The sequence below is a fragment of the Mus caroli genome, chromosome 13 (assembly GCF_900094665.2).
Source record: "Mus caroli chromosome 13, CAROLI_EIJ_v1.1, whole genome shotgun sequence".
Taxonomy (NCBI): Eukaryota; Metazoa; Chordata; class Mammalia; order Rodentia; family Muridae; genus Mus; species Mus caroli.
The window spans coordinates 75,918,287-75,944,223 of NC_034582.1; the positions used below are offsets into that span (position 1 = coordinate 75,918,287).

General features: G+C 38.5%; 1 protein-coding gene across 1 annotated transcript in view; it reads right to left on the bottom strand.

Moving 5' to 3' along the window:
• Adgrv1 (adhesion G protein-coupled receptor V1) overlaps positions 1-25,937 on the bottom strand; it is a 497,830-nt gene that overhangs the window by 423,113 nt on the left and 48,780 nt on the right. The window contains exons 12-21 of the mRNA XM_021180004.1: positions 21,982-22,108; positions 21,710-21,895; positions 20,689-20,869; positions 19,606-19,769; positions 18,326-18,449; positions 16,922-17,188; positions 14,827-14,953; positions 14,013-14,227; positions 12,264-12,995; positions 10,314-10,687 (exon numbers count right to left, since the gene is read on the bottom strand). Coding sequence (XP_021035663.1) covers positions 10,314-10,687; positions 12,264-12,995; positions 14,013-14,227; positions 14,827-14,953; positions 16,922-17,188; positions 18,326-18,449; positions 19,606-19,769; positions 20,689-20,869; positions 21,710-21,895; positions 21,982-22,108 — 2,497 coding nt within the window. The remainder of the gene's footprint in view (positions 1-10,313; positions 10,688-12,263; positions 12,996-14,012; positions 14,228-14,826; positions 14,954-16,921; positions 17,189-18,325; positions 18,450-19,605; positions 19,770-20,688; positions 20,870-21,709; positions 21,896-21,981; positions 22,109-25,937) is intronic.

Sequence of the window (25,937 nt, forward strand, 5' to 3'; positions counted from 1 at the left end):
AAGAAAGAAAGAAAGAAAGAAAGAAAGAAAGAAAGAAAGAAAGAAAGAAAGAAAGAAAGAAAGAGAAAGAAGAAAGAAAGAAAGAAAGAAAGAAAGAAAGAAAGAAAGAAAGAAAGAAAGAAAGAAAGAAAGAAAGAAAGAAAGCAAGCAAGCCTGCTTTCAGGAAGTGCCAACATTTCAAGCAGGCTTGTCTATGACTTTTATATCAAACTGTCAAGGAATTTTTTTGTAAGAATTAGAGATGAGTTCTAAATATATACCAACTTAATTGGCTATTAAAACATCAAAGCAATGTTTCAAATTGACAACCATGGAATGAATTTACAAGTCTAGAGAGGTCAGGATTGATCTAATAAACCTGGAAGTAAAGAGATAAATGATATCAAAGCCAATATACAAGTAGTATCTATACATAAAATTTGATAAGTGATGTATCAAGACAGGCTGAGACAATGCAAGTAGTTGAGTTCAGATAGAAGAAAGGGAACTAAGCCATCCAATTACACTGAATAAAATAGTGTTGATGCCATGACATTGTTTCAATGTGTTGAGAGGGGGAAGTGAACATGAACATGTTGAGAGGGGGAAGTCTCCAACGGACAGATTGCTTACAAAGCAAACATTAGTTTTCTCTAATGGAGTCTCACTGGGTATACAAAACACACTTGAGGGTAGGCTCCATGCCCAGCAGTAGATGGCACACACAAAACCAGCTCAATGGTATTTTTTGTAGAGCTTTGTCTCATATTGCTTTGTTTGGGTATTTTTAATCTTTTGATCTTTTGCTTATATATTACAATTTCAGATTTTGTGTTTTTATGGGTTTTGCTTTTGAGTGTCTGGGTGTCTCTATGTGTATGTATTTCTTATATTTTTTTCTTGCTTTGTTTTTCATTCTGGTTTGTTTGCTTTTTATTTTGCTATTTGCCTGTCTTCTAAATAGAGTGGGGAGCAGAGGCATAAAGTGGGGTGAGTAGGGAGGTTGAGGGAGGGAAATCACAATCAGAATACATAGTATGAAAAATGATTTTCAATTTTAAAAAAAAAGCCCTTCACAAAAAATAACTTAAATACACACTGAAGTTTGCATTTGGTTATCAATGTGACTTCATTCACAAGATATGTGATGAGCACAGGAAACTATTCTCAGTTAAAACAAGCAATGGAAAAATATGCACATGCCTCAAACATCTACTGGAGACCTACTTTTAGCATTCTTGTTGTGAGCCACACTTATCTCTAGTGCTACAGTTCTTCTGATTTTAAATAACTGTCCATGTATCACTTCAGGGTACCAATTAATCTGTAACCTTAGGACTGTTCTTACAGGTAAACTTGGGTTTCTTCGCAAGACAGTAAGTAGACCACAGCACATTTGCTTTAGGAAGCTTTAAATGTTTACTGTGCACACTGTTAGTCCCCATCTTGCTCCTTAAGTATCAGTGATAGTGTTCTTTGCATTAGTATCTCCTGCTACTGTCTCTCTAACAGGCTCAGTGTTCTCACTACCTGACCTGGTGACTGTGATGGCTTTCAGAAAGTCATCCAGCATGCTACAACAGAACTAACTGCTCCATAGGCGAGACCCTCCAACCTTAAGGGCTGATGAGAGGTCAAAGCATCAAAAGACCCAAGTGCATATCTGATCTGTGTGATTCCCTCTAGGGACTCTGTTTGGCATCTGCACTGGCAGGATTAACCTGAGAGAATGTGTGATAGGAAGAGAGTGGTCCAGTGTCATTGTTCTGAGCCCCTTAACTGTGTGCTCATCAGCTCCTTCTGGACCCTTATCATAAGAATTGCTGGACTTGGATGGAAATTAAACAGGAACCATACATAGATTCTAGTAATACATTACTATGTACAAGTATTTCATCCTTTAGAAATAGAGACATTGGGCAGTGGTGGCACGTGCCTTTAATCCCAGCACTTGGGAGGCAGAGGCAGGCAGATTTCTGAGTTCAAGTCCATCCTGGTCTACAAAGTGAGTTCCAGGACAGCCAGGGCTACACAGAGAAACCCTGTCTCGAATAAAAAATAGAGACATCCATGTATTAACAGACAAATGCTATGTGAAAAGGCCTCAATTTATAAAGAAGAAATGTGTATATACTGAAAAGCAGGATTCTTGTGCGTTTCAACTTTCAACACAATGACAATTGATTTGCTCCAATTTGTCCTCCAAATTTTGTTTTTATTTATTATTTGTTAAATCAATATAATATATTTTGGTCATATTCTTTCCCTTCCCCCATCTTCCCTCAGATTATACTCTCCACCCATCCAACATCATGCTCTTTCTCTGACAAAAAACAAAACAGGAAACCAAATAAAACAACAACACAAACAAACAACAGAGAGAGAGAGAGAGAGAGAGAGAGAGAGAGAGAGAGAGAGAGAGACTGAGTCTTCCTTGTGGTGGCCAGCACCTCCTGGGCTTGGGGTCTGCCTTGTTATTGCTCCAAATTTTAGTAAGGATGAATTTCTGTTCAGTCTAAGCTAATAAACCACTTATTTGAATATGTAAATATTCAACGCTTTCTTTCCGCCAAGGCCAGGGAGTGAATAAATCCAAAGATTTACTTAGAAATGTGTGAAGGATCTTTTTAGACTTAAAAAGCATGACTGGTGGGATCAGAACTAGAATAAAGCTTTGTTTCCACATTACACCTTCAAGTAGTAAAACTATCTAGCAAATCTATAGCCTCCTGACATTCTATGCAAGTGTGCTCAAATATATACCATGTATGAGGTTTAAACAGAAAAATGAAATGGATTTGTCCTGTATTTAGCAATGCATACCTACAAAATTTCAGTTAAAGTTTCCATTAAGTGTCAAGAGTCCATAAGAATGAATCATCTAGGATGCTTGGCGAAAAAAATATATACTATTAATGTTTACAAATATTATATAGAGAGAAACAGCATCCCCTGAAGTTTTGTTGTTTTAAATACAGCTCCTCTAGGTGTGTGCATGATCGGTTACAGAGACTTTAGATTCAGGCTTATGCTTTTACCCACACCCCCATCTGACATCTGATGGTGGAATGGCATCCTGATTCAAGTTGCCTAGGAACACAAATTTGACATTTCTGACACATTTAGAAAAGCCATGAACTACAAAATCTAATCACTGACACCGGAGTCTATGAAGAGATAGAAAACTATATATATATATATATATATATATACCTAATTATCATATTTATCTACAATGACATTAGAGTTGACACAAACAATGAGGCCAGCAAATGGATCCGCCATAATCTTTAAAGCCATGTTTACTGGGTTTCACACTAGAAACAGTGCTCCTCAATGCTGCATATCTTCTTTGGTTTTACATTTTTAACTCATTCTAATTACATGTATGTAATTAGAATGAATGTAAGTGCGTAAGTATGTGAACCAGAGTTCAGGTGTCTTGGAGGCAAGAAAGGGTGCTGGATGTCCCTGGGATTGGAATTCTGGGCAGTTGTAATCTTCCCAGTATGGATGCTGGGAACAAAACTCAGGTCCTCTGCAAGAGCAGTACATGTTCTTAATCACAGGGCCATTTCTACAGCACCGCATTCTTCGCCAGCATTGCAGAATACTCATAAGAAAGATCAATAGAAGTTCAATGGAAGATGAGCAGTAGGGGTCCTCAATAGCAGAGTGGTCAAGTCTGTTTGCTCAGAAACAGCAGCTGTGTGAAATGTAAATCAGGCTTTTTAGTTGAAACAGAAAACTAAAGCTAAAAAATTATAAATCCACTTAGGGTTTTTATTCTGTTTCATGTTTGGGTAAGGCATTGTGAAGGATTGTATCATATTGGTACAACACTAAAGGAATTTATTCATATAATGTGGTACATGCTCAAAATACTTAAGGGAAGACACTATTCTTTATTCTACAATGATCGTCCCCATCCATTTCTAAATTAATTCTTTTTTTTCAATTTTTTATTAGATATTTTCTTTATTTGCATTTCAAATGCTATCCCAGAAGTCCCCATACCCTCACCCCCCTGCTCCCCTACCCACCTACTCCCACTTCTTGGCCCTGGCGTCCCCCTGTACTGGGGCATATAAAGGTTGCAAGACTAAGGGGCCTCTCTTCCCAATGATGGCCGACTAGGCCATCTTCTGCTAGATATGCAGCTAGAGACACGAGCTCTGGGGGTACTGGTTAGTTCATATTTTGGTCCACCTATAGGGTTGCAGACCCCTTCAGATCCTTGGGTATTTTCCCTAGCTCCTCCATTGGGGGCCCTGTGTTCCATTCAATAGCTGACTGTGAGCATCCACTTCTGTGTTTGCCAGGCACTGGCATAGCCACACAAGATACAGCTATATCAGGGTCCTTTCAGCAAAATCTTGCTGGCATGTGCAATAGTGTCTGNATTTGGTGACTGATTATGGGATGGATCCCTGGGTAGTCTCTGATTGGTCCATCCTTTCGTCTTAGCTCCAAAGTTTGTCTCTGTAACTCCTTCCATGGGCATTTTGTTCCCTATTATAAAGAGGAATGAAGTATCCACACAGTGGTCTTCCTTCTTCTTGTTTTTTTTTTTTTTGTTTTTTTTTTTGTTTGTTTGTTTTTGTGTGTGTGTTTTGAAAATTGTATCTTGGGTATTCTAAATTTCTGGGATAATATCCACTTATCACTGAGTACATATCAAGTGACTTCTTTTGTAATTGGGTTACCTCACTCAGGATAATATCCTCCAGATCCATCCATTTGCCCAAGAATTTCATAAATTCATTGTTTAATAGCTGAGTACTACTCCATTGTATAAATGTACCACATTTTTTGTATCCATTCCTCTGCTGAGGGACATCTGGGTTCTTTCCAGCTTCTGGCTATTATAAATAAGGCTGCTATGAACATAGTGGAGCATGTGTCCTTNTTNCCNGTTGGAACNTCTTCTGGNTATANGNCCAGGAGAGGTATTGNNNNATCNTCCNGTAGTACTATGTCCAATTTTCTGAGGAACCGCCAGACTGATTTCCAGAGTGGTTGTACCAGCCTGCAATCCCACCAGCAATAGAAGAGTGTTCCTCTTTCTCCACATCCTCGCCAGCATCTGCTGTCACCTGAATTTTTGATCTTAGCCATTCTGACTGGTGTGAGGTGGAATCTCCAGGTTGTTTTGATTTGCATTTCCCTGATGATTAAGGATGTTGAACATTTTTTCAAGTGCCTCTCAGCCCTTTGAAGAATTCTCCTCAGTTGAGAATTCTTTGTTTACCTCTGTACCCCATTTTTTAATGGGGTTATTTGAATTTCTGGAGTCCAGCTTCTTCATAACTTTGTATATATTGGATATTAGTCCCCTATCAGATTCAATTCTCTGAAGAAAGAAATTGAAGAAGATCTCAGAAGATGAAAAGATCTCCCATGCTCAGAGATTGGCAAGATTAATATAGTCAAAATGGCTATCCTGCTGAAAGCAATCTACAGATTCAATGCAATCCCCATCAAAATTCCAACTCAATTCTTCACTGAGTTAGAAAAGGGCAATTTGCAAAATCATCTGGAATAACACAAAACCTAGAATAGCAAAAACTATTCTCAACCATAAAAGAACCTCTGGTGAAATCACTATGCCTGACCTCAAGCTGTACTACAGAGAAATTGTGATAAAAACTTCATGGTACCCGGTACAGCAACAGACAGGTAGATCAATGGAATAGAACTGAAGACCCAGAAATGACCCCACATACCTATGGTCACTTGATCTTTGACAAGGGAGCTAAAACCATCCAGTGGAAAAAAAGACAGCATTTCAACACATGGTGCTGGCACAACTGGTAGTTATCATGTAGAAGAATGTGAATTGATCCATTCTTATCTCCTTGTACAAAGCTCAAGTCTAAGTGGATCAAAAACCTCCACATAAAACCAGAGACACTGAAATTTATAGAAAAGAAAGTGGGGAAAAGCCTCAAAGATATGGGCACAGTGGAAAAATTCCTGAACAGAAGAGCAATGGCTTGTGCTGTAAGATCAACAATCGACAAATGAGACCTCATAAAATTGCAAAGCTTCTGTAAGGCAAAAGATACTGTCAATAAGACAAAAAGGCCACCAACAGATTGGGAAAGGATTTTTACCAATTCTAAATTGATTCTTAAGCCAAGTGTATAAGAGCATAAATCAAAGGATTAGTTATAAGATGTGAGTCTAACAAGTTCTATAAATTATTGTGAAACAGTAATTTCATCAGTTAGTTACATGAAGTACATAATTTTATAATGTGAGCTAAAGAAGAAATAAAATAAAAATTTCACAAAGTTGTAACAGGCATGGAGAAGGCATATGATAACGTGTGTGGGTACTGTGCTGATAAGCAATCTACTCAATACAGATCCTGCCTGCACTCCAAACAATCAGAGCTCTGATCCACTCATATGTTTATTGACCCTCTCATAATTTACTAAGTACCTGCAATTTCCTGGGACATAATACACCTTGGTTAAGAATAAACAGGGATGGGGTTGCCATCCCACAGTCAAAAACTCTCAGAATTTGTTCCTGTCTAAAATAACTGCAGGAACAAAAAATGGAGAAGAGACTGAGGGAAAGGAGGTCCAGTGACTGGCCCAACTTGGGATCCATCTCAAAGGAGGCTCTAAGACCTGACACTATTACTGATGCGATGATGAGCTTACAGACAGGAGGCTAACATGGCTGCCCTCTGAGAGCCCCAACAAGCAGCTGACTGAGACAGACATACTTACACCCAACCAATGGACTGAAGTTGAGGACCCCTGTGATTTAATGAGGGAAAGGCTGGAAGAAGTTGAGGAGGATGGCATCCCTATTGGAAGACCAGTAGTCTCAACTAACCTGGACCACCAAGATCTCTCAGGCACTAAGCCACCAACCAGATACCAGACACTAGCTGGTATGAGGCCCCCGACACAAATATAGCAGAGGACTGCCTGATGTCAGGGAGAGAAGATATACCTAACTCTCCAGAGACTTGAGGCCCCAGGAGGTGCGCAGGGGGGTGGGGGTGGGGGGTTGGCATGGGTTGGGGGACATTCTCTTGTAGAAGGGGGAGGAGGAATGGGATGAGGGCAGACCAGGAAGGGGATAACACCTGGACTATAAAGAAAAGATTATAGATAATTTTAAAAGATAAATAAAATAAGGTATAAAATTATGCTAATTTTCAGGATTAGAAGCATTGGATATTGAAGGACTTTGGGTTCTCTGTTTATTTTTTGTTTGTTTGCTTGCTTGGTTGGTTAATTGGTTGGTTGGTTTTGGCTCATTGATGTATCATCAGAATCTTCCTGGAGAAGGTAAAACTAAGGGTACAGGTATATGAAGTATGGACTCTCAAACACAACAATGAGAGCAACCTAGGCAAGGCAGGTTGAGGAAAGTGAGCTGGACCTGGGAGAGACTTTTGTGAATATCCACATAAAGAGTACCACATGAAGACAGAAGATGAGAGAGCAAGGCATACGTCCTGAAAGTGTCTCATGAAGCATGCTGTCTTAAGACATTTGTGCTTTAACAGATTGATTTTCCAGCTTTGAAATAGTATATCACTTCATATGTACTAAATATATATATTCAGATGACTATTGCAAACTACTAAAGCATAGACAGGAAGATTTACAAAAAGAAAATGTCCCCATGAATTTCCCATATTCAAAAGCCAATAGTTATAACACCATACCTAATCAAACATAGTGAGTGCTGGGGGTACAGAATTAGACCTAAATCTTCTCTGCAAGGAGTGTAAAGGGGAGGGGAAGGAAATACAGGAGTTTAATGTGTTCAGAGTATATTATATAGATATTTGAAAATGCCCTTATATAATCCAGTATCATGCTAATGAATATATGACAAGAGAAAACATTTAAAAATAATAAATAAAAAACCCATAAAAGTAATTATGGTCACTTTCAATATTTCTGAAGATAAACCAAGTAGCTATTAAATTCAAGGTCAAAAGAAGCATAGAGTAAATAAAGACTTCTCCAATCTTTTTATTTGTGGAACCAGCACATTCATAAAATCACTGACAAGTCTAAATAGTTTCTGGGTATATTTGTGAAGTCTGAAGTTCTGCACCATACTACAATATAACAATGAAATAAGTAATGACTAATAACTTATGGCAATGCAACCATAAGCCTGCCTATCAACACAAACAGCACATATTTTGAGTAATAGCTATGAGCCTTGCACATATAACTGGAAAACAGTGGCACCTTCATAGATTTTTAAGATAATTATGTGTACTGCAGTACTACACCAAAATTTGAAAAGTGCCATGTGAAACCTGCAAGCACGTTGTACTGCATTTTAACCAACTGCCTACCATGCACTAGGAATCAATCTCCTATTCATGCAATGGTAATTTAGAACATTATTAGCTTACTGAGCTCTTCATATCATCTACATGTTGACATATTCAATTATACAAAGCAATCACACAGGTATAGATCACTGGCAACATTACCTCAAACATCTGAAGTACTAGAAAACAGTCAAACTCACTTTGGCTCATAAAAGTTTCTAAAATTTAGATTTATTTCACGTGAAAGATGAATTTCTTATTACCAACCCAAACCATGATCTGTCTTTCTCATAACCAACAGCTCATTTTGTGAAAATATGTGCCAAATTTCAAAGTCTGCACAAACAATCCTTGTCAGCCACTTTTTAACCCAAGAAAAAGGTGTGGTCCATGAACTCAGCAGCTATTCCTGCTCATGATTCAAAACTGTGTCTGGACCTTTCTTCACTTACCCACCATGGCTTTCAGTCATGTATGTATTTATGTGCATGTGAGCGGTGTGTACATGCTGGTGTACGTGTACAGGTGTATGTGCATGTGGTGGACCTATAAGAATCCATGTTTCCACATGTGTGACCTCACCACTATGTATGCACATGTGAAGGCCTGAAGTTCATGTTGGGTCTATTCTGCAATACCTCTCCATTTGATTTGTTGATACAGGGTGCCTGCAGAACCCAGGGCTCACAGGCTCCATTCATCTGGATTCCTGGACTTCAGGTGGCCATCATACCTACCTAGTTTTCTGTGGGATAAGGGCAAGCACTCTAACCACTGAGAAATTGCCTTAACCCACCACCACACTTATGGATCACATGGTTAGTGCAAAAGTGCATGTGAACATGCACACGCATGTGTGAGTACAGACTTCAGCACCATGGAGCTGGAGCTACAGGTTTTGAGTCAAACGTGGGTTCTCTGCAAGAACATCGCATCTCATGGCACAGAATATTTGAAAAACATGTATTTGTGGTTTGAGACCTTCAAAACTTAAGATATGTACCACCAAGCTCAATGTCCTCAGTTTGATCCCTGAGATCCAAATGGCAGAAGAGGAGAATTGATTCCCATAAGTTATCCTCTGACCTCCAGAGACACAGCATGGCACATGTACACCCATATACATACAAAAATAATAAATGTGAAAGAGCAGTTTAAAATTATTATTGACATATATGATATTTCTCAAGTTTACAAAAAAATTGCTGAAGATCTTTTGTCTTGTGGTTGTCACATAAACTAAGGGGACCACATAAAATTCCAGAGATCTAGATGCCCCAATTGAAGCTACAAGGACCTCTTTGACATGGGTAAATTTTTTCAGGTTTTACTCATCCTGTTTTGCTCATCACCCAATTCCCATATATGTTCACCCAGATCTCCTGGTGCCAAGCTGCAGAGCAGAAGGCACTCTTGGCTCTTGGCAGCCTTTTCTGGACACAGAGCATTTGCTGTCATGCACAACACCTGGGAGGCAGTTTCCCAAGATCTCCTATTACTTATCAGGAGAGATGAACACGTGTGCTTGAAAGCTTAGGAAGAAGAGATAAGGCTGGGACACCAGCCTAGTGAATTGAGCCAGCCAAGAATGTTGTTGGGAAGAAACAATTACAATCAAATTGGGAGAACCCTATAAATGTCCCCCCTAAAAACAAAGGAACATTGAAATAAAGTTTCATTTTTAATTATTCATACGGGGTTTCAATATGAATTATTTTATATCCATATATATGGTATTCAAAATATAAGCCAAATTAGAGGTGGTAATACTCATAATTACTCATTCTTTAGAGTGATCAACTTTAAAGTTCAATCACTAAGAGTTACTTGATTTTTTGTTATTGTTTCTCTCACCTCAATAAGGAGACTCCAGCTACAATCTACCAGGAAAAGGAGCTGAGATTTGTATGTGCAAACATGACTCCTACATACTTCAAAAGCTAGTTCAGCCCCAGACTAATCCACCTACAATGAATGATTTACCTTGATATTCTCCAAGCTCCTTACTTACCTCTGGTATACAAGCCCCAGTGAAGCCAAACAGGCCATTGGCATTGTCACTTTTCTGTATTCTTAGCCGAGCAGTAGTATTTTCCTTAGAAATCTGAGCCCCACCGTACACAGAGACCAGCTTAAGAAGGAATAATTCTTCTCCTTCCTCGTCACTGTCATCTCTTGCAGCGACAATGAACGACTTGTTAGTTTCTCCTTGTCTGAACTCCAGATACCCAGAAATCGGGTGTAAATCATTCCTTGCAGGCACAGCATGAAGTTCGTAAATCTCGTCAGGAGTCAGCTTGCGCTCATAGGTCCTCACATCCTGCATCCAACCTGTGAATCTGTCACCACCATCCATCCCTGCTCCAATTCTCAGGATCCCAGGACCTGAAATCAGACATGCGTTTAGATGCTATGACAGCCACTATCTCCTATCACAACCTAAAAGTGTGTTTCTGAAAACAAGACTATTTCACTGAATTGAATGTTTGATAAGGAAAATTTGGGCATAACTAAAAAGTGACCCAATAAATATTATCTTCTACGATGACAAAAAAGAACCTGCACAATGATTGCTGAATTTTCTGATCTTCCACTGCAAGATCTGCCTTCAAATTTAAATGATGGTTACTGGGCTGGAGAGGTGGCTCATTGGTTAAGAGCACTGACTGTTCTTCCAGAGGTCCTAAGTTCATTTCCCAGAAACCACATGGTGGCTCACAACCATCGGTAATGGGACCTGATGTCCTCTTCTGTTGTGTCTGATGACAGCAAAGTGTACTCATATACATTAAATAAATAAATAAATCCTTTTTTTTTAATTATGGTTACTTATAAGTAATTTATATCAGTCTGTCAAAATCACTTGTGGGCAGAAAAATAATCACATTCAGACATATATCTATCCACACATGTATATTTCTGTGTTATATAATTACTTACTGAACTAAATATGGAAAGGGTTGGTTCTGTTCCAATTTTAAAACTACTGAAGACTATAGAGAACTTGAAAGCTCTATGTGTTAAAAATTCATCTCGAGTTAACTAAAGTGGTGATTCTAAGGGAGTGGTGGTTTCTACAGGCCAGATATATCATTTTGTGCAAAACCTAACTGAACATAGAAACCAGTAGTTCTTAGAAACACTACATTCAAGCATGAAGCACTTTTCAAGACAGTAACAGTAGACGGTCCAGCTATAAATCACTACACCTCCACAGTCCTTTTTAGGATTTTGTCAATATATAGTTCAGTTGGTTTGTTTTTTATTTTGGTTTTTGGTGATTTATGACAGGATCTCATTATTGCTTCTGGCCAGCAACTTGCTAAAGAGCCCAGGTTGGCTTTGCTCATGATTCTCCTGCTTCAGACTCCTAAGTACACACAGTCCACAGTGAGTTATCCTAAGAGCGGGTGTGTGATTTGGCTAAAAGCCAACAAAGATTATCCCTTCAAAGCAAGGCAAGGAATTCATTGGTTCACCCGCTGATAACACAGTACCTGTAATTATTTTTAGTTAATATTTTCTCTCAATGGCTCTTCTGTCTTTTTTCCATTACCCTTCACCTCCAGACACACTGAAGGAGAAAGTTTCCCAGATATAATGAGCTGTTTCACAGTTCCAGACCTTTGCTCATTCCTGTGCAAAAACAGTTCCTTCCTGATCACTAACTAGAGACAAACAAGATTCCTATTGTTTCTTATCTTCCCACAACGTTCTGTAGTGATTTGCTTGCGCAGCTTTAACCTAGAGCCTGTTTCTGATTTCCCCAGTTGAGTGTGTCTGAAACACTCAACTTAACACTGTTTTGGTCTTGGTAGGAACACAGATTTACTAGAGAAAACATAAAGTCAAGTTCCAAACTATTTGCTAGCTCTTTCTTTCAAAAAAAACTCCAACTTTTTAATTGAAGAGTTGAGACTCTTTCCTATTCAGTGTGCTAGTCACAACACAGACAACTCACCATCAGTAATAGCTTCTCCTTTCAGACTCTTTATGCCTCTGGGCATTGCCTTTCCGTCCAGATAGAATTCAATTATGCCATCATCTAAGATGATTAAAACATGAAGCCAAACACCTTCCTCTAAATATTTCATGACAGTGCTCTTGGCAATATAGGTAACATTTGATCCAAAAGTTTTATAATGAAGGGAAAGGGTCACGTGGGTTTCATTTGTTTGGATTTTTACTCCATAGTAGATGCTACCATGACTGTCATCCTTTGCTATGAGAAATCCATTTGTGTTGGCATTAGGCATTACCCAAGCTGAAAACGTAAAGTTGGCAATTGTGTTATTTCTGGAGGGTTGGTACTTGGGATCAACAGTCCCAAATGCACCCTCTAGTCCACTGAAGTACAGGACGTCTGTTCCGCTGTGGTGACGTCGCATATGTGGTTGCAAAGGCACAGTGCTTGGAAAACTTCCTAGCAGTATAAAGTCTATCATTGGTGGAAGGCCAGCAGTAAACTCTCTGGACAGGACTTCCCAGCCAATCCGTACATCACCAAAGACACCCTGTTGTCTCAAAACGGTGAAGCTGGTAATGTAAGACATGTCGTCTTCTGAGAGGACATCTTCAGCCACTTCTCTCTCTAGACACTCTGGATCGAAGATGAAAATTCCAAACGGATCATCATTGAATGGAATCATGACTGTCACCTGAAGGTTGGTTTCTGCTAGTTGACCTCCAAAACCTGGAATGGGAAAAATTTAGAATACTGAAAAAGCCAGAAGCTAAAGACTTTTTAGTCTAAGAAAAAAAAAGGCAGTATGTTTTACAGAGAAACTTCTAGTTAAATAATTTATTCATTATCAGTAAATAATGGCATCATCATTTTGTTTTCACCACATTTGAGAGGCAATGCAAGCAAATAACATCAGTTAACATATCCATATTAGTAATCAGTCAAGCCCCTACCAATAGAAGCATTTTATGTTTAAACTGAAAACAGTGAGAAAAAGGAAGCCTCCATCTGTAAAATGGAGTTTTCCAAAGCCCATAAAATGAACATGCCAAAAATATTTTTTTAGCTGAGGGCATAGTTAAATGGTAGAGCATGTGATTAACACAAAGTCCAAGGTTCTATGCCTAAGACCAATGAATAAAGAAGAAAAACTAAGTCAACACATGACTAACACAGAGTCCAAGATTCTATGCCTAAGACCGATGAATAAATAAAGAAGAAAAACTAAGTCAGATACAGTGTCATATGCCTATAACCACAGCACTCTAGAGATATAGGCAGTAGGGTCTAGATGTAAGGTTAGCCTGAGCCATACAGTGAGATCACATTTCAATAAACCAAAACAAAATTTCATCCCTGGTGGCACACCAGCAGTGAACTCTCTGGATTGTATTTCCAAAAAAACCTTCATATCACCAAAGACATCCTGAGGTATCAAAATAGTCAACAAAAAAGGGCTAGGATGTACCTCAATGGTAGAGCACTTCCTAATGTATATGGGCTTAGGGTTTGACTCTCAGCTCTACAAAAACAGAACAAAACAAGACAAAAACAAAAACAAAACAAACAAACAAAAAAAAAACACCACCAACAAAAAAAATCTTCTACCAAGAAGATACTTTGACATTAAAATCAGACAATAATAATACACTTAACTTCACTGGCAACTTGGTTTTGTACACAATTCTATTTAAGTAGAATCTATAAAGTTTTGATGTTAACATTAGAGATGGGAAAGGTTAGTACCTGAAATATTTACAAGCCTTAGAATATAAAATTCATTGAATTCAGGAATCCTATCTGGGAAAGCACGGAGAATGACTGGTTTTGTTCCTTCTCCATCTGTGAAGTTAACAGTCCCTGATGTTTCATAGAACTCTTGTCCCGGCTGCAGAGAAGCATTCTGGAACAGCTGCCAAGCCACAGAAACATTGCCGAAGTGTCCTCGGTGCCGTAAAATCCTGCGTGAAAATGGAACAAAAGTGTTTTTATGAAAAGTGTACGTGGTGACTATGACTGTAACAAAGGCATTCTGTGCTCTCTTGAAAGTATACATTTCGATTTCTCTCCAAATTAGCCAGCCAGTCTCACTGAGAAACCATGGAAAAGACAACATAGCAAGACCAGAAAGAAAAACCAAACAATCTAAGAATCTCTTCTTCAAAACCAATCACCATGGCAAATTCTAAGCCCAAGTTAAAAAAAAAAAAAAAAGAACTTAATAGTAACGGGCAACATTTTTCAGAAGAAAAAATCTGAGGCACAAGGAGTCACAACCTGCAAGTTCTATGAAGATTGTTCCTGGAGACTGAATAACCGAAATCCTCTAGTCTTGAAAAGACAGACATAAGGGGAGAAGGGCAAAGAGATCTAGTTCTGTCTAGCAGATGTTGTCATGGATAGTTACTTACTGAAAATATTATAGCATAGCATAAACAAAGTTACCATTTATCCCATTTACATTTATATCTGAATAGATTAATAGTGTTTCCATTTTCCTCTCTTAATGATCTCATTTTATTGAATCCAATTTTAACTTTCCTTATCCAAATACACTTACCAAAATGCATTTGTCTTTCCTTCTTCCACCGCTTTGTCTATGGGCTCCAGAGAGAAAACACCATTTGGGTCATCGTTGGCTTCAATTATGACTGTAGCTACCCCAAACTCATAAACCACCGTGTCACCTAAATTAAACACGACAGAGCCAGTCAGTTTTTTAAAAAGCTAAGCTTTATTTTAACAAAATTTCTTAACATGTTTTCATTTTATTCACTTAAATTTTAAGAAATATGCAACTACAGATACAAAAAGGCTTTGGGGCTGGCTCAGTGAGGAAGATGCTTGGAGCACGAGGATGGTTTCCAGACCATGGGTACTCTATGTTCCAATTCCAGCCACTGAGTAAAAGCTAAGGGTGTCTGTAACCTCAGCTAGGAAACCAGAGGCAGTTGTATCCAAGGGGGTTGTGGGCCAGTCAGCACAGCTGAAATTGCACAAATGAGGTTCAGTGAGAGACCCTACCTTTCAAAACATGAACAGACTGCTATAGGAGGAAGCCTAACAATGCACACACACATACACGCACACAAAGTATCTGTGCGTGTGCATATATACTCCCAGTAGGCGTACATTAAAAGGCACTAGAAATAGCAAAACCTCACTATTTCCCTAGAAACAGCAATAACCACAGCCAGTGACCAGACTCTAATTATTAAATAACATTTTTAAAGTCAGGGCTTCCAAAAGAACTGGATAATTTCAGGATTGTGACAGGAAAATTACACAGTGAGCTTGGAACACCTTGCTGTGAGAAAAAGGGAAGAAAAGCTTAAAGAATAAGAAGGACGTGTCCAAAGACAAAGATGCCGTGCTGGGTAGATCGCCATGAGCCAAGTTTGGGCAAAAGTAATCATAAACTTAAGTGATGGTTATAAAAGCAATCACGTCACCAAATAAAAATGATGATTTTATTTCAATAAATATTGTTGCGGTAAATCTCCAACCCAAATATGCCCCAGCAATGAAAACACAACTCAGTTAATATCAATAGATGCTGTGTGCCTAGATTGGGCAGATCTACTGCTACACTACCATCTTCCACAGCTTATGAGACCCCTTAGAACTTGCAGTTTCTCCAGGCCATGTGCTTCTGCTCCGCTTTTCTTCTTCCTCCTCCTTTTCTGTGTCCTCTCCCTCTTCCATTTTCTCCTTCTTCTCTCTCCCTACCTTCCCTTTTATCTGCCCAATCATCAGCTCTCCTTTATTTTACAAAAGGAGAGAAGCAGGTTTTACAGGAAATCACCTGTAATGAGTGCTGACTCATTCCTTCTTCACAACCACTCACTGGAGAACAGAATTAACATCAAATATAATTAGCCCCAGGGTTATCCACAACAAAATATCAGTGAAATTTTGAAAAAAAAGTGAGTAATAACACAGCTACATAATTTCATGTTAACAGGCCACAAGCATTTATTAATGACACTAAGAAGCAAGCTTGTAGGTCATCATTTTAACTAAAGCAAGTATAATGACTGGACAAACCAAAATCCTGATGAGGGCATATGAAGAACACAGAACTGCTTCTGTGGTGTTAGTACCAAGGATAAAATAACCTGTGTCAAATAAAAAAGAACCATCAGGCCAACTCAAATGAGACATATTCCGGCTTGTGGCTTTGCTGGGAACATGAGAGCCAAAGAAAGACAACAGAAGATTGGAGGAACGTTACCGTTAAGTGAAATGCATAATTCTAGTTTCCAGTCAGGGTAATTTTGCTGTGTTACTGGGAGACCTAAAGAAACCTGGAAGGTGACAGAGGTGGCAGTCTGCACTGCTATTAGCTTCCTGACTCCCAAGCTGTGCTTCATTTCAGGCATGGAAACAATGTAGCTAAGTAGCCATGACCGGCCTGGAAACAGGAGCCAAAGCCTCTCGGCTTATAAATTGATTTTCCTAGAATTTTATCACACTGCGATTTCATTTACACTGCACAGAAAGGTTCAGTGACCATCTTCTTCATCCCAGCAGTAAAGAAAGCAACAGTACACAGCCTTCTTCATGAGCAGTCTAGAGATTATAGCAAAGGTCGACCTGGCATCACTATTTACCAGTACAGAAAACCACAGATCAGCCGGGACAGTATTTATTACCTGTTGAGTTGAACAGGACTATATAAAAAGGCTCATCTGTTTCTGGGATTCCATCATCAGTGACATATACAGATATACTCTGCTCTCTGCTTCCAACTTCAAATACAAGAGTTTCTCCTTTCTCAACAGGAACAAAGTCTCCCTCTTCTCCTGAAGCCTTTCCATCCACGGTAGCATACTGAACAGTGCAGGCCACGTCAACAGATCCATTTCTGAGAACTGTAAAGTTGGCAGTCTCACCCTCCTGGACCCTCAAAACACAAGGCTCTGAAATACACACAGAACAGAAATACATCAGCCTGTTCCAGTCTATGCGCATATTTTCAGATCACTCCTGTGTCTGCCTGACATTGACAGGGAAAGCTGGGCTTAGAGTTTACTCTGCTCCCCGCTGATACAAGCTCCCTCTGAAGGTCTCAAGTCAGCGCCCCTCCTTACTGAATGCCCAGTGTCTGTGGCAACTGAGCTGTCGGTAAATATAAGATTTCCTTCTTCTTCCAACTGCAGCTTATATATACCTCATGTTAAAGGTGAGTCCTTGAATAAAAATCTCTTGCTTCATTTTGTCATGGTAGTTAGAAAAAGGATAAGCGTAAGACTAATTCATTAACTACATATTACCTGAAGGTTGGAAATAGCGTAAATAGAGGCTCCGGATGCTACTATATGATAAACTTCATTTATATACAACTTATACAAAAGAGATTTCAAAGAATCAAAAATTTGATTCAGTCGCATAAACAAAACTAAAAGATACTTCAGGTGCAAAAGACTGGTGTAAAGAAAGCAGTAAAATGACAAAGAGGGAGGATTCTTAATATGTTGATTCGCCATCAGCTACTGTAACAAGTGAGCACTCTTAGAAAGAGCAGCAAGGCCCATGCCCATCAGACTCTGTTAGCAAGTGACTTCCCAGACAGTTCCTCTTGTCTACCCAAAGCAAGGCATGCTGGGGGATGAAAAGCAAGTAGCGAGCTGCCAATTGCCCTTTCTTGTTTGGTTTCAGAAGGTCCTAAAAATAAAAATGTTTAAACTCAAACACAAAACACTAATTATCAAATGAATCATAAAATTATACTTAAACAAATTTATTATACTATAGAAAATGTTACGTTAATAATTCTTCTTAAACCTATGTATGGGGGCTGGAGAGATGGCTCAGCAGGTTAGAGTACTTGCTCCTCTTACAGAGGAGCCATGTTTGATCCCCAAGACCCACATGACAGGTCATCCTGATTCCCGTTGCAGGGATTCATTGTCTCCCGTGACCTCCACGGGCACAAGGCATGTACGGGGCACACATGCATACACGCTGACAAAACATACGTACAAATAAAATTGTCTTAAAACATATCTATTATTTAAGACTGATGTAAATTCACTCAAACAACATAGCAGTATCACCTGCAAAATAAATGGGGTCATCGTTCCTTAGAATCCTCAGGGAGGCAGTTGTCCTGATTCCTGTTTGAGCTCCTCCAGTGGCATTAAGTAGGATAATGGTGAATTCTTCCCTCTCCTCTGGAATCTTTGGCAAAATGGCACATACTTTAAATCAACTGAATCATGCATCTAATTACATTATACATGCCTGTTATTTGTTTTTTGAAAGCTCAGTTATTACTGCTCATATTCATTTTCCTCTCTAAGACGAAGGCTTCTTTAAAAGTTTTCCCATAAAACTCCGATTGTCCTAAAACCATTTCAATACTGTTCTTCCAGCAGCCATTTTTATTTCAGGGGGCAATAAAGTACAATAGGAATACGTATGTTTCCAGTTAAGTAAGGAAAACCTGGCCATACCGCAGAGGTTTATATTATTTCTATAAGAAAATGGAAAACAAGTTAACTATAAGGGAGAAAATGGACCAGAAAAACAATGTAACAATTGAAACCCTTCCAAACAGAGAACTAACACTTGCTGGGCTATTAGCTCCCCAACTCTGTCTTAAAACCTTCTGGAAGGTTCCTGAGGAGATCCAAAGACATCCTCACTCTCGTGTCTTCCAAAAGATGAGATTTCCATTTCTCTGATCCTTACATACCCAGATGGGAACTAATTTTCTTTCTCATTGTCAGTGTGACTTAGTCTTCTCCTCGACACAAAACAGGGGCAAAAAAAGTGATGGTTTTGTCTGTTGGGGGCCAATTCTGGGGGAAAGGGACAAGTTTCAATGCTTTGCCCCGAGAAAGGTCCACTCTCCACCTTAGCAAAATTCTTTATCTTTCCTGAGAAGCTGACGACACCTGTACTTAGGGTCCTGATAGTGAAATGCAGGATACCCAGAAGACAGCTCTTCTTCAAGATGCCAAAAGCCGGTATGTTGCTAAATGTCTCCCACAACCCTGAATCCATGATTTTTGATATATAATGGGTTACTGACCAGCGAGCATCAATTGTAAGAGTTTTAGAAATGCCTTTAAGACACCCCTAAATGGCTATCTTGCTTTATAACCAGCCAGTCATGCTAAACCTCTTTATCAAACAACATCAGCACAAAATGTATCGCCAGGTATTTAATTATTTGATGAAAAGGAATGAAAAAGCTATAAATGTAGACTGCTTGCATGACACAGAGTTTGACCACAAGCACCACAAAAGATATATCTAGCAAATAACACCAAAATGGTGTGATTTGATGCTTACAACAAGCCAGGCAGAAAACTATATAAGCAGCACTTACTTCATCAGCAAGGGAGTAGACAGTGATGTTTTTAAAGAATTCTTGGTCTCCAAAACAAACAGTTCCTTGCACAGGAAATACATCTTGCGTAAAGTCTGGACTAACCATCCATGATACATTAACAGCACCAAAGTTGCCTCGAGTTCGTATTACACCATAAACAGCTGAGAGATACACACAGGAACATAGGGGAACAAGCAAAATAAGCAGAAATCAAGCCCCTCTTCATCAACACTTGCATAGCATATACTCCAATGTTGATGTTCGTGTGGTGTGTGTGTGTGTGTGTGTGTGTGTGTGTGTGTGTGTGTGTGTGTGTGTGTGTTTAGCCTGATCAATCTTTTGCATTGCACTTTGGGATACTAAGAATCATCTAGCATAGGGATGGAATTAGAATCAACTATGGAATTATGTACAACTATTATAAAGCCCTACAAGCAAATTCACCAACGGCACTTGCTGGAAGCTTGCCTTGTTACTTTACAAGCAAAGTCATTTTATTACCCAGACAGTGCTTTAAAAATAAAAGAATTCTCATCTCTGGGCACTGCAGTGGTTTCTCAAACGTAACTCTTAGCTGTAGTGTGCTCTCCTATTGACTGACTTGATTTCTTCTGAGTTTACACTGTATTAGCTAAAAGCAAACTGTAACTAAGATCTTCAATATCACCCCAGAGCTATGGGAGACATGAAAACAGCAAGCCTAAATATGTGTTTTAAAAGAGGAGTTTCTAAGTTGCATGCAATTTCTGAGGCAGAATGGAAAAGTGACAATAGTTACAAAAGAAATGATCTAAGGGGTGGTGAGATGGGACAGCGGTTAAGAGCACTTACTGCTTGCTCTTCCAGAGGACCTGGGTTCGATTCCAACACCTAATTAAGTGGCTCAACACCGCTAATGTCAACTTCAGGGGGTCCAAGAGCTTTTGGCTTCTAGAGGCCATGCATACATGTGGTGCACAGATATGCACAGGCACACACAAATATGCACAGACGTAAAAATAATTCTTTAAAATTAAGCTGAAAAGAGATTAATGTCCTCTTCAGAGAACAAAATAAAATGTAGCAAGCAGAATAATTTACCATGATAGAGATCCTCCCCTTTGCTCTCTTTTATCAATGCACTCAAACCATCGGAAACAAATTCTATAATTCCATGAGGATAGTCATTTTTGAGAATCGTTATGTTGACAAGTGTAGCACTGCCCAGCTTGCTCTCTCTCTCACCATGGCTGCTGAGGATCACCCAGAAGTGCTCGTCCAACTACAAAAGGCATGGCGAATTAGAAAAAGATGTAAAGTTGAAGTTTTCATTACAAATAAAATGGTATGTGACTGACAATGCTAACATGTTCAACTTCTCAGCATCAAACATCACATGGAAAAGACAAAAGAATATATATTATTCCTAATTTTTAAAACTACTTGTCAACTCACTGAAAGATAGGAGATATACTTTACATTTTATATATATATATATATATATATATATATATATAGAGAGAGAGAGAGAGAGAGAGAGAGAAATGGCCATACTATTCTAAGCCAGTAAAAATTCAAGGCCTTTTCATTGGTGATTGAATATTCATTTAAATGAGCAAGAATAAAAATAAAATTAATTTGAAAGCTGCATATGAATTGCAGTATAAATATATTGGAAGTACATGTGATTCTTCTATTATAAAGCAAATTAATTTCTTTCTGAAAAATAATTTCACAGCAGAGCTTTAAGAGTTCAGTGAGTATAGAGCATGCAGAATGAAATGTATCGTAAGTGGAGAAAGCTGGGCGGGGTCAGAAGCCCTGACCACAGAAGCCCTGACCACAAAAGCCCTGACCACAGAAGCCCTGACCACAGAAGCCCTGACCACAGAAGCCCTGACCACAGAAGCCAAGCTGCTCAGGGTTTTCTAGTTCTTGCTTTAGGACAGAAATACACTCTTATAATTTGAATGAATTGTATTCTGCTTTTCAAGCTTCGTTTTAAATTTTTCTAAACACGAGTACCTAACTCTTTCTTATGTCTTTCTGTCACTGTTCAAAATATTTCTATTCTCAGTATCCTGATACTGTCAATCTTTCACAAGGACGTGGATCACGGTACCTCTGGTGTGCCATCCAGTCTGGTGAGGAGGGTGATCAGTACTTCCCATTCGCCTGGGGTGAATTCTAGCACCCCCATGTTTCCATAGAATTCATTGCTCTCTCTGGGTTCCACGTGAAAGCGGAGGAACTGTTTAACCAGCGACCCCCTGGACCGAGTAATCCGGAGCTCCACGGCATCTCCTTCCTTTAAAAACAAAGCCCACAAGAGTTCAATTTCTTCTACAACATTTTTCTGAACGTTATGAATCCAGAGTGAAATTTCGGACGTACTTTTATAACATAGGGTCCTCTAGAATCATAAGAAAATTCAAAAATGCCTCCAGGGTCATCATTTTCCAAAATAATCAAGTCTCGGCTAGTATAGCCTGATTTTAGGACGTCACTATCCACGCTTACCCTGGAAAGTGAGATGGAAAACACACTCTGTTAGTCTGAAATTTTCAAGATTTTTTTTCAGGTTTTTTGTTTTTTTAAAACACCAGCAGTATTGACAATTCTGCCAAATAATTTAAAAAGCAAATAAGGTTTATACCTTAAAACAAATTTACATGTATTAAAATCACTTCATACTAAAACTGTTTTTCATTGATAGCACTTACTGAAAGATTTCTGAATTCATTATATCCTTTTTTATTTGACTAGATTTCATAGGTACATAAATAATAGAGAAATTAAATCCTGTCACGTTTTATTAGTATTTTAGAAAATTGTAGTTTGTAATTAGTAGAAAACATTGAAACAACTTGATAGCTGCTGGGTGTTGTGCTTCTCTGATACATGTGTTTTCAATGTTATATTTAAGTCTCCTTAAATATTTATATTAATTAAGTCATATGTTAAGTGGGTAAATACAAGCCACAAATAGGCAAAGCTAACTAAGTAAACACAATTATGACCTGACTCTTGTAAATACCTTTTGCTTTCAAGTGCTCTCTATATGTCTCAGTTGTAACCTCAACTATTTTTTCATAAAAAAATGTAAAATAGAATGAAAGAAATAAAGTGAATCTGAGATGCTGATATGCAATAACAACAAGTGTGTGTATGTGTGTGTGTGTGTGTGTGTGTGTGTGTGCATGCACACACATGTGCATGTGTGTGGGAGTGTCTAATTGTGTCTGTTGATAAATAGAGAAATGGATAGATAAAATATTTTATAATTTCAGGTATTTGTGCCTAAGTATAATTAGGATGATCAAAGAGACTGGAGGCTGTGAGACTAGAGTCAGGTCTTAGGAAGTCTTAGTCATGCAAACTGGATTGAAGTTCTCCAAGTGTGATTTCCTAGGGAACAAAAAATATGGTCATAATCTGACTCCCAAGTCACAGTGAAACCACAAGCAATCCAGAGACCTGGACACAGGCCTGTGGTTTCTGTGTGGCAAGGAACATGAACTAACATGCTTCTGTTTTAAGAAAACAACAGACAACATGGCACATGCTAGTGACCACAGAGGGTGTAATCTGAACACCAGAGCAATTATTTGTTGTGTGGTCAATGACTCATTTCATTTCTATAAATATCCTCATTGCTTAAAATCCCCGGTGTCCACATAAGCCAGAGACATGAAAACTGGATGAGAAGCAGAGTATGCAAATTCAGTGTGAACATTAAATAAGTGAAGTTATTTTCAGACTTTGTAAAATATGCTATCATGTATGATTCAGACTCTGAAAAAAAAATCTCTATAAAACGCAAACATGGAAGGAAGAAAGTACAAAGATACACCCAGAAATGCCACAGATGTCATTTTCTCTGTTAAACAAAATACACAATTCATAAAATATTTCACCTCCAAACCACAACAATTATTCTCTGATGTAAACTCTATGGAAAGTTAAATTTTAAAACTCTTCAAAATGTGTGATAACACTCAAGTCTTTAGTGTTTATTAAAAATTTTAAACACATCCATGGTGCAAAACTGAGTCCCCAAATCCCAAGGCATTCATATAGCTCCCACTGTTACTAGAGACTGAGATCGCAAACCGACATGCACAACAAGGCAGACAGGCCGCATTGCTCAAGCAGGGCATCGTGCATGCAGAAGGGCAACTCATCACAAAACCATCATGCACAGAACAAGAGACCTAACCTTCAAAACAAGCCGTTATTCTGCACACTTACCCAAAATACACAACAAATCTGTCAGTTTCCACCCTGTCAACACAGAAAGAACGGTGGGAAGGGCGAAGGGAAGGCAAGCACATCCTTTGCTAAATTCTCGCTACGACAAGCTTAAAGTAGACTGGTAAAAGTGAGTTAAAGAAAGCACCCTGCATCCCCTGCACACTGTGTCCACTGCTATTGACAAACGCTAGCCAGCCCACTTCTATGGAAGATGACCCCATGACCAACAGAGTGTGTCCAGACATTCCTTTCTGGGCCCTCTCCAAAGCGTGGATGCCTGCCAAGTCCTGTGCATGTCCACAAGCCACTGCAGCTGAGCAAATTTCATTCAGCCGGACTTGTAATTACTCACTTTAATGAGGTTTGAGAAAAAAATTCTCCCATCCTCAGATCTAAAGCCAGTTGCTAGTTGAATTAAAAAATCATCAAAACCCTGTGGCAGAGACATCTGTACCTTTCAATGTTTGCAGAGAAATCTATTCAAGGAGTCACAAGACATCATCACTTTTAATTATAGTTCTATGTCAGGAAATCTAAATACTTCCCACTTCCCCAATGTATTTCATTTTCAGATAATCTTGAAAGGTACACAGCAAAATAAATAGACCTTATCATTTATAAAGCTATATACATATAATTAGTTTTTATTAAGTAAAATGACAAAAGTTGCTTCTAATTTCAAAATGTTAGAAAGAATACTTTTAACAGGCATTATATTAAAGGTACTTTTAATTGTTTCGTATCAGATCAACTTTTGCTTGTATTTAGTTTAAATGTAAAGAACTTGAGTTTGAACTTAAGAGAAAAGTGTACGATTCACCCTAATAAAGTATCATGTTTTGTTGCAATACAATCACACTAGCATGGGTTCATTCATTATTTTTCTGAATCTTGGTTAAAACCTTGCAAAACTATCCTGACAACATCACTTTGAAATGGTAAATTCCATCCTCATTCACTTATATAAACACTTCTTTGGATACAGGAATGCACTTACTTCATTCTTGTTTGCATATCAGTTTTTAACTGAACTGACATGTTAGTGCACATTTTTATTGATACATTCTATTTTAAAAGAAGTGCAATATTCAAAATTAGTGCTGTGACTTGCTCTTCCAGGTGGTGTGTATAGTCTTTCACATACAAAACAAGGAATGGACAGGAAAAGGAAGAGCTTTGAAAAGTTATTATTAATTCACTTCTAATATTCTTGTGACATTTGAAAGACTATAAAGAAGAGCTGCCGAATTTGCTGAGGTATAACTGAAATTATTCTTTAGACATCTGGTTGAGATCAGCCAAGCTGACAAAGTTTCTATCAAGGGCCACAGGCTGAAAAGCACTGGTCAATTTGCTTTAGTGTTCCTTAAAACTGTCCATTGACTTAATTGTGTTCACACCTAAATTATTCAAAAGTTTCATGAAAAAAATCTATTTCAAATTTATATTTCATTGAATTTTGCTAGCTTTTATGAAGTAAAACAGTTAACCATAAAACCCTCTGTAACATATTATGATGGCATCATTTAGACTGTGTGTTGGTTTTTTGGATTTATTGTTTTTACTTTTGTTGAAGAAGAAAATAAATGTGTACTTCTGAAAGAAATGATCAGTGGCCTCTCAATTGATGTGTTCTCTGTAGTCTACATTTTGTTCATTCACATTAAAAATTATGCCAACCTGTGTTTGCCTTCTAGTGTCTTCTGTGAGTCTGGATTTGTGGCATAGAGAATAACCTCAATTATGTTAAAGATATAATTATAAATAGATAAACTAATAGGAGGAAAATATAACTATCTCATTAAAAAGAACTCCGCCAGACAGTGTGCACCTTCAATGCCAGCACTCCAGAGGTAGAGGCAGGTGGACCTGAGTCTGAAGCCAGCCTGGTCTACATAGAGCATTCCAGACCAGACCCCTAACCTCCCACCACCCAAAAAGATGCATAGCGACTGCTAATCAGATACAAAAAAAGCACAGGAGTCCTTCTCACTGATTCACTCATTTGCGATATAAAAGGCCTCACATTCATCCTGAATCTCACTTTTCGTAGCTATGCCCTGTGCAGCATCCTCCAGTTGCATGTCACGGAAGGT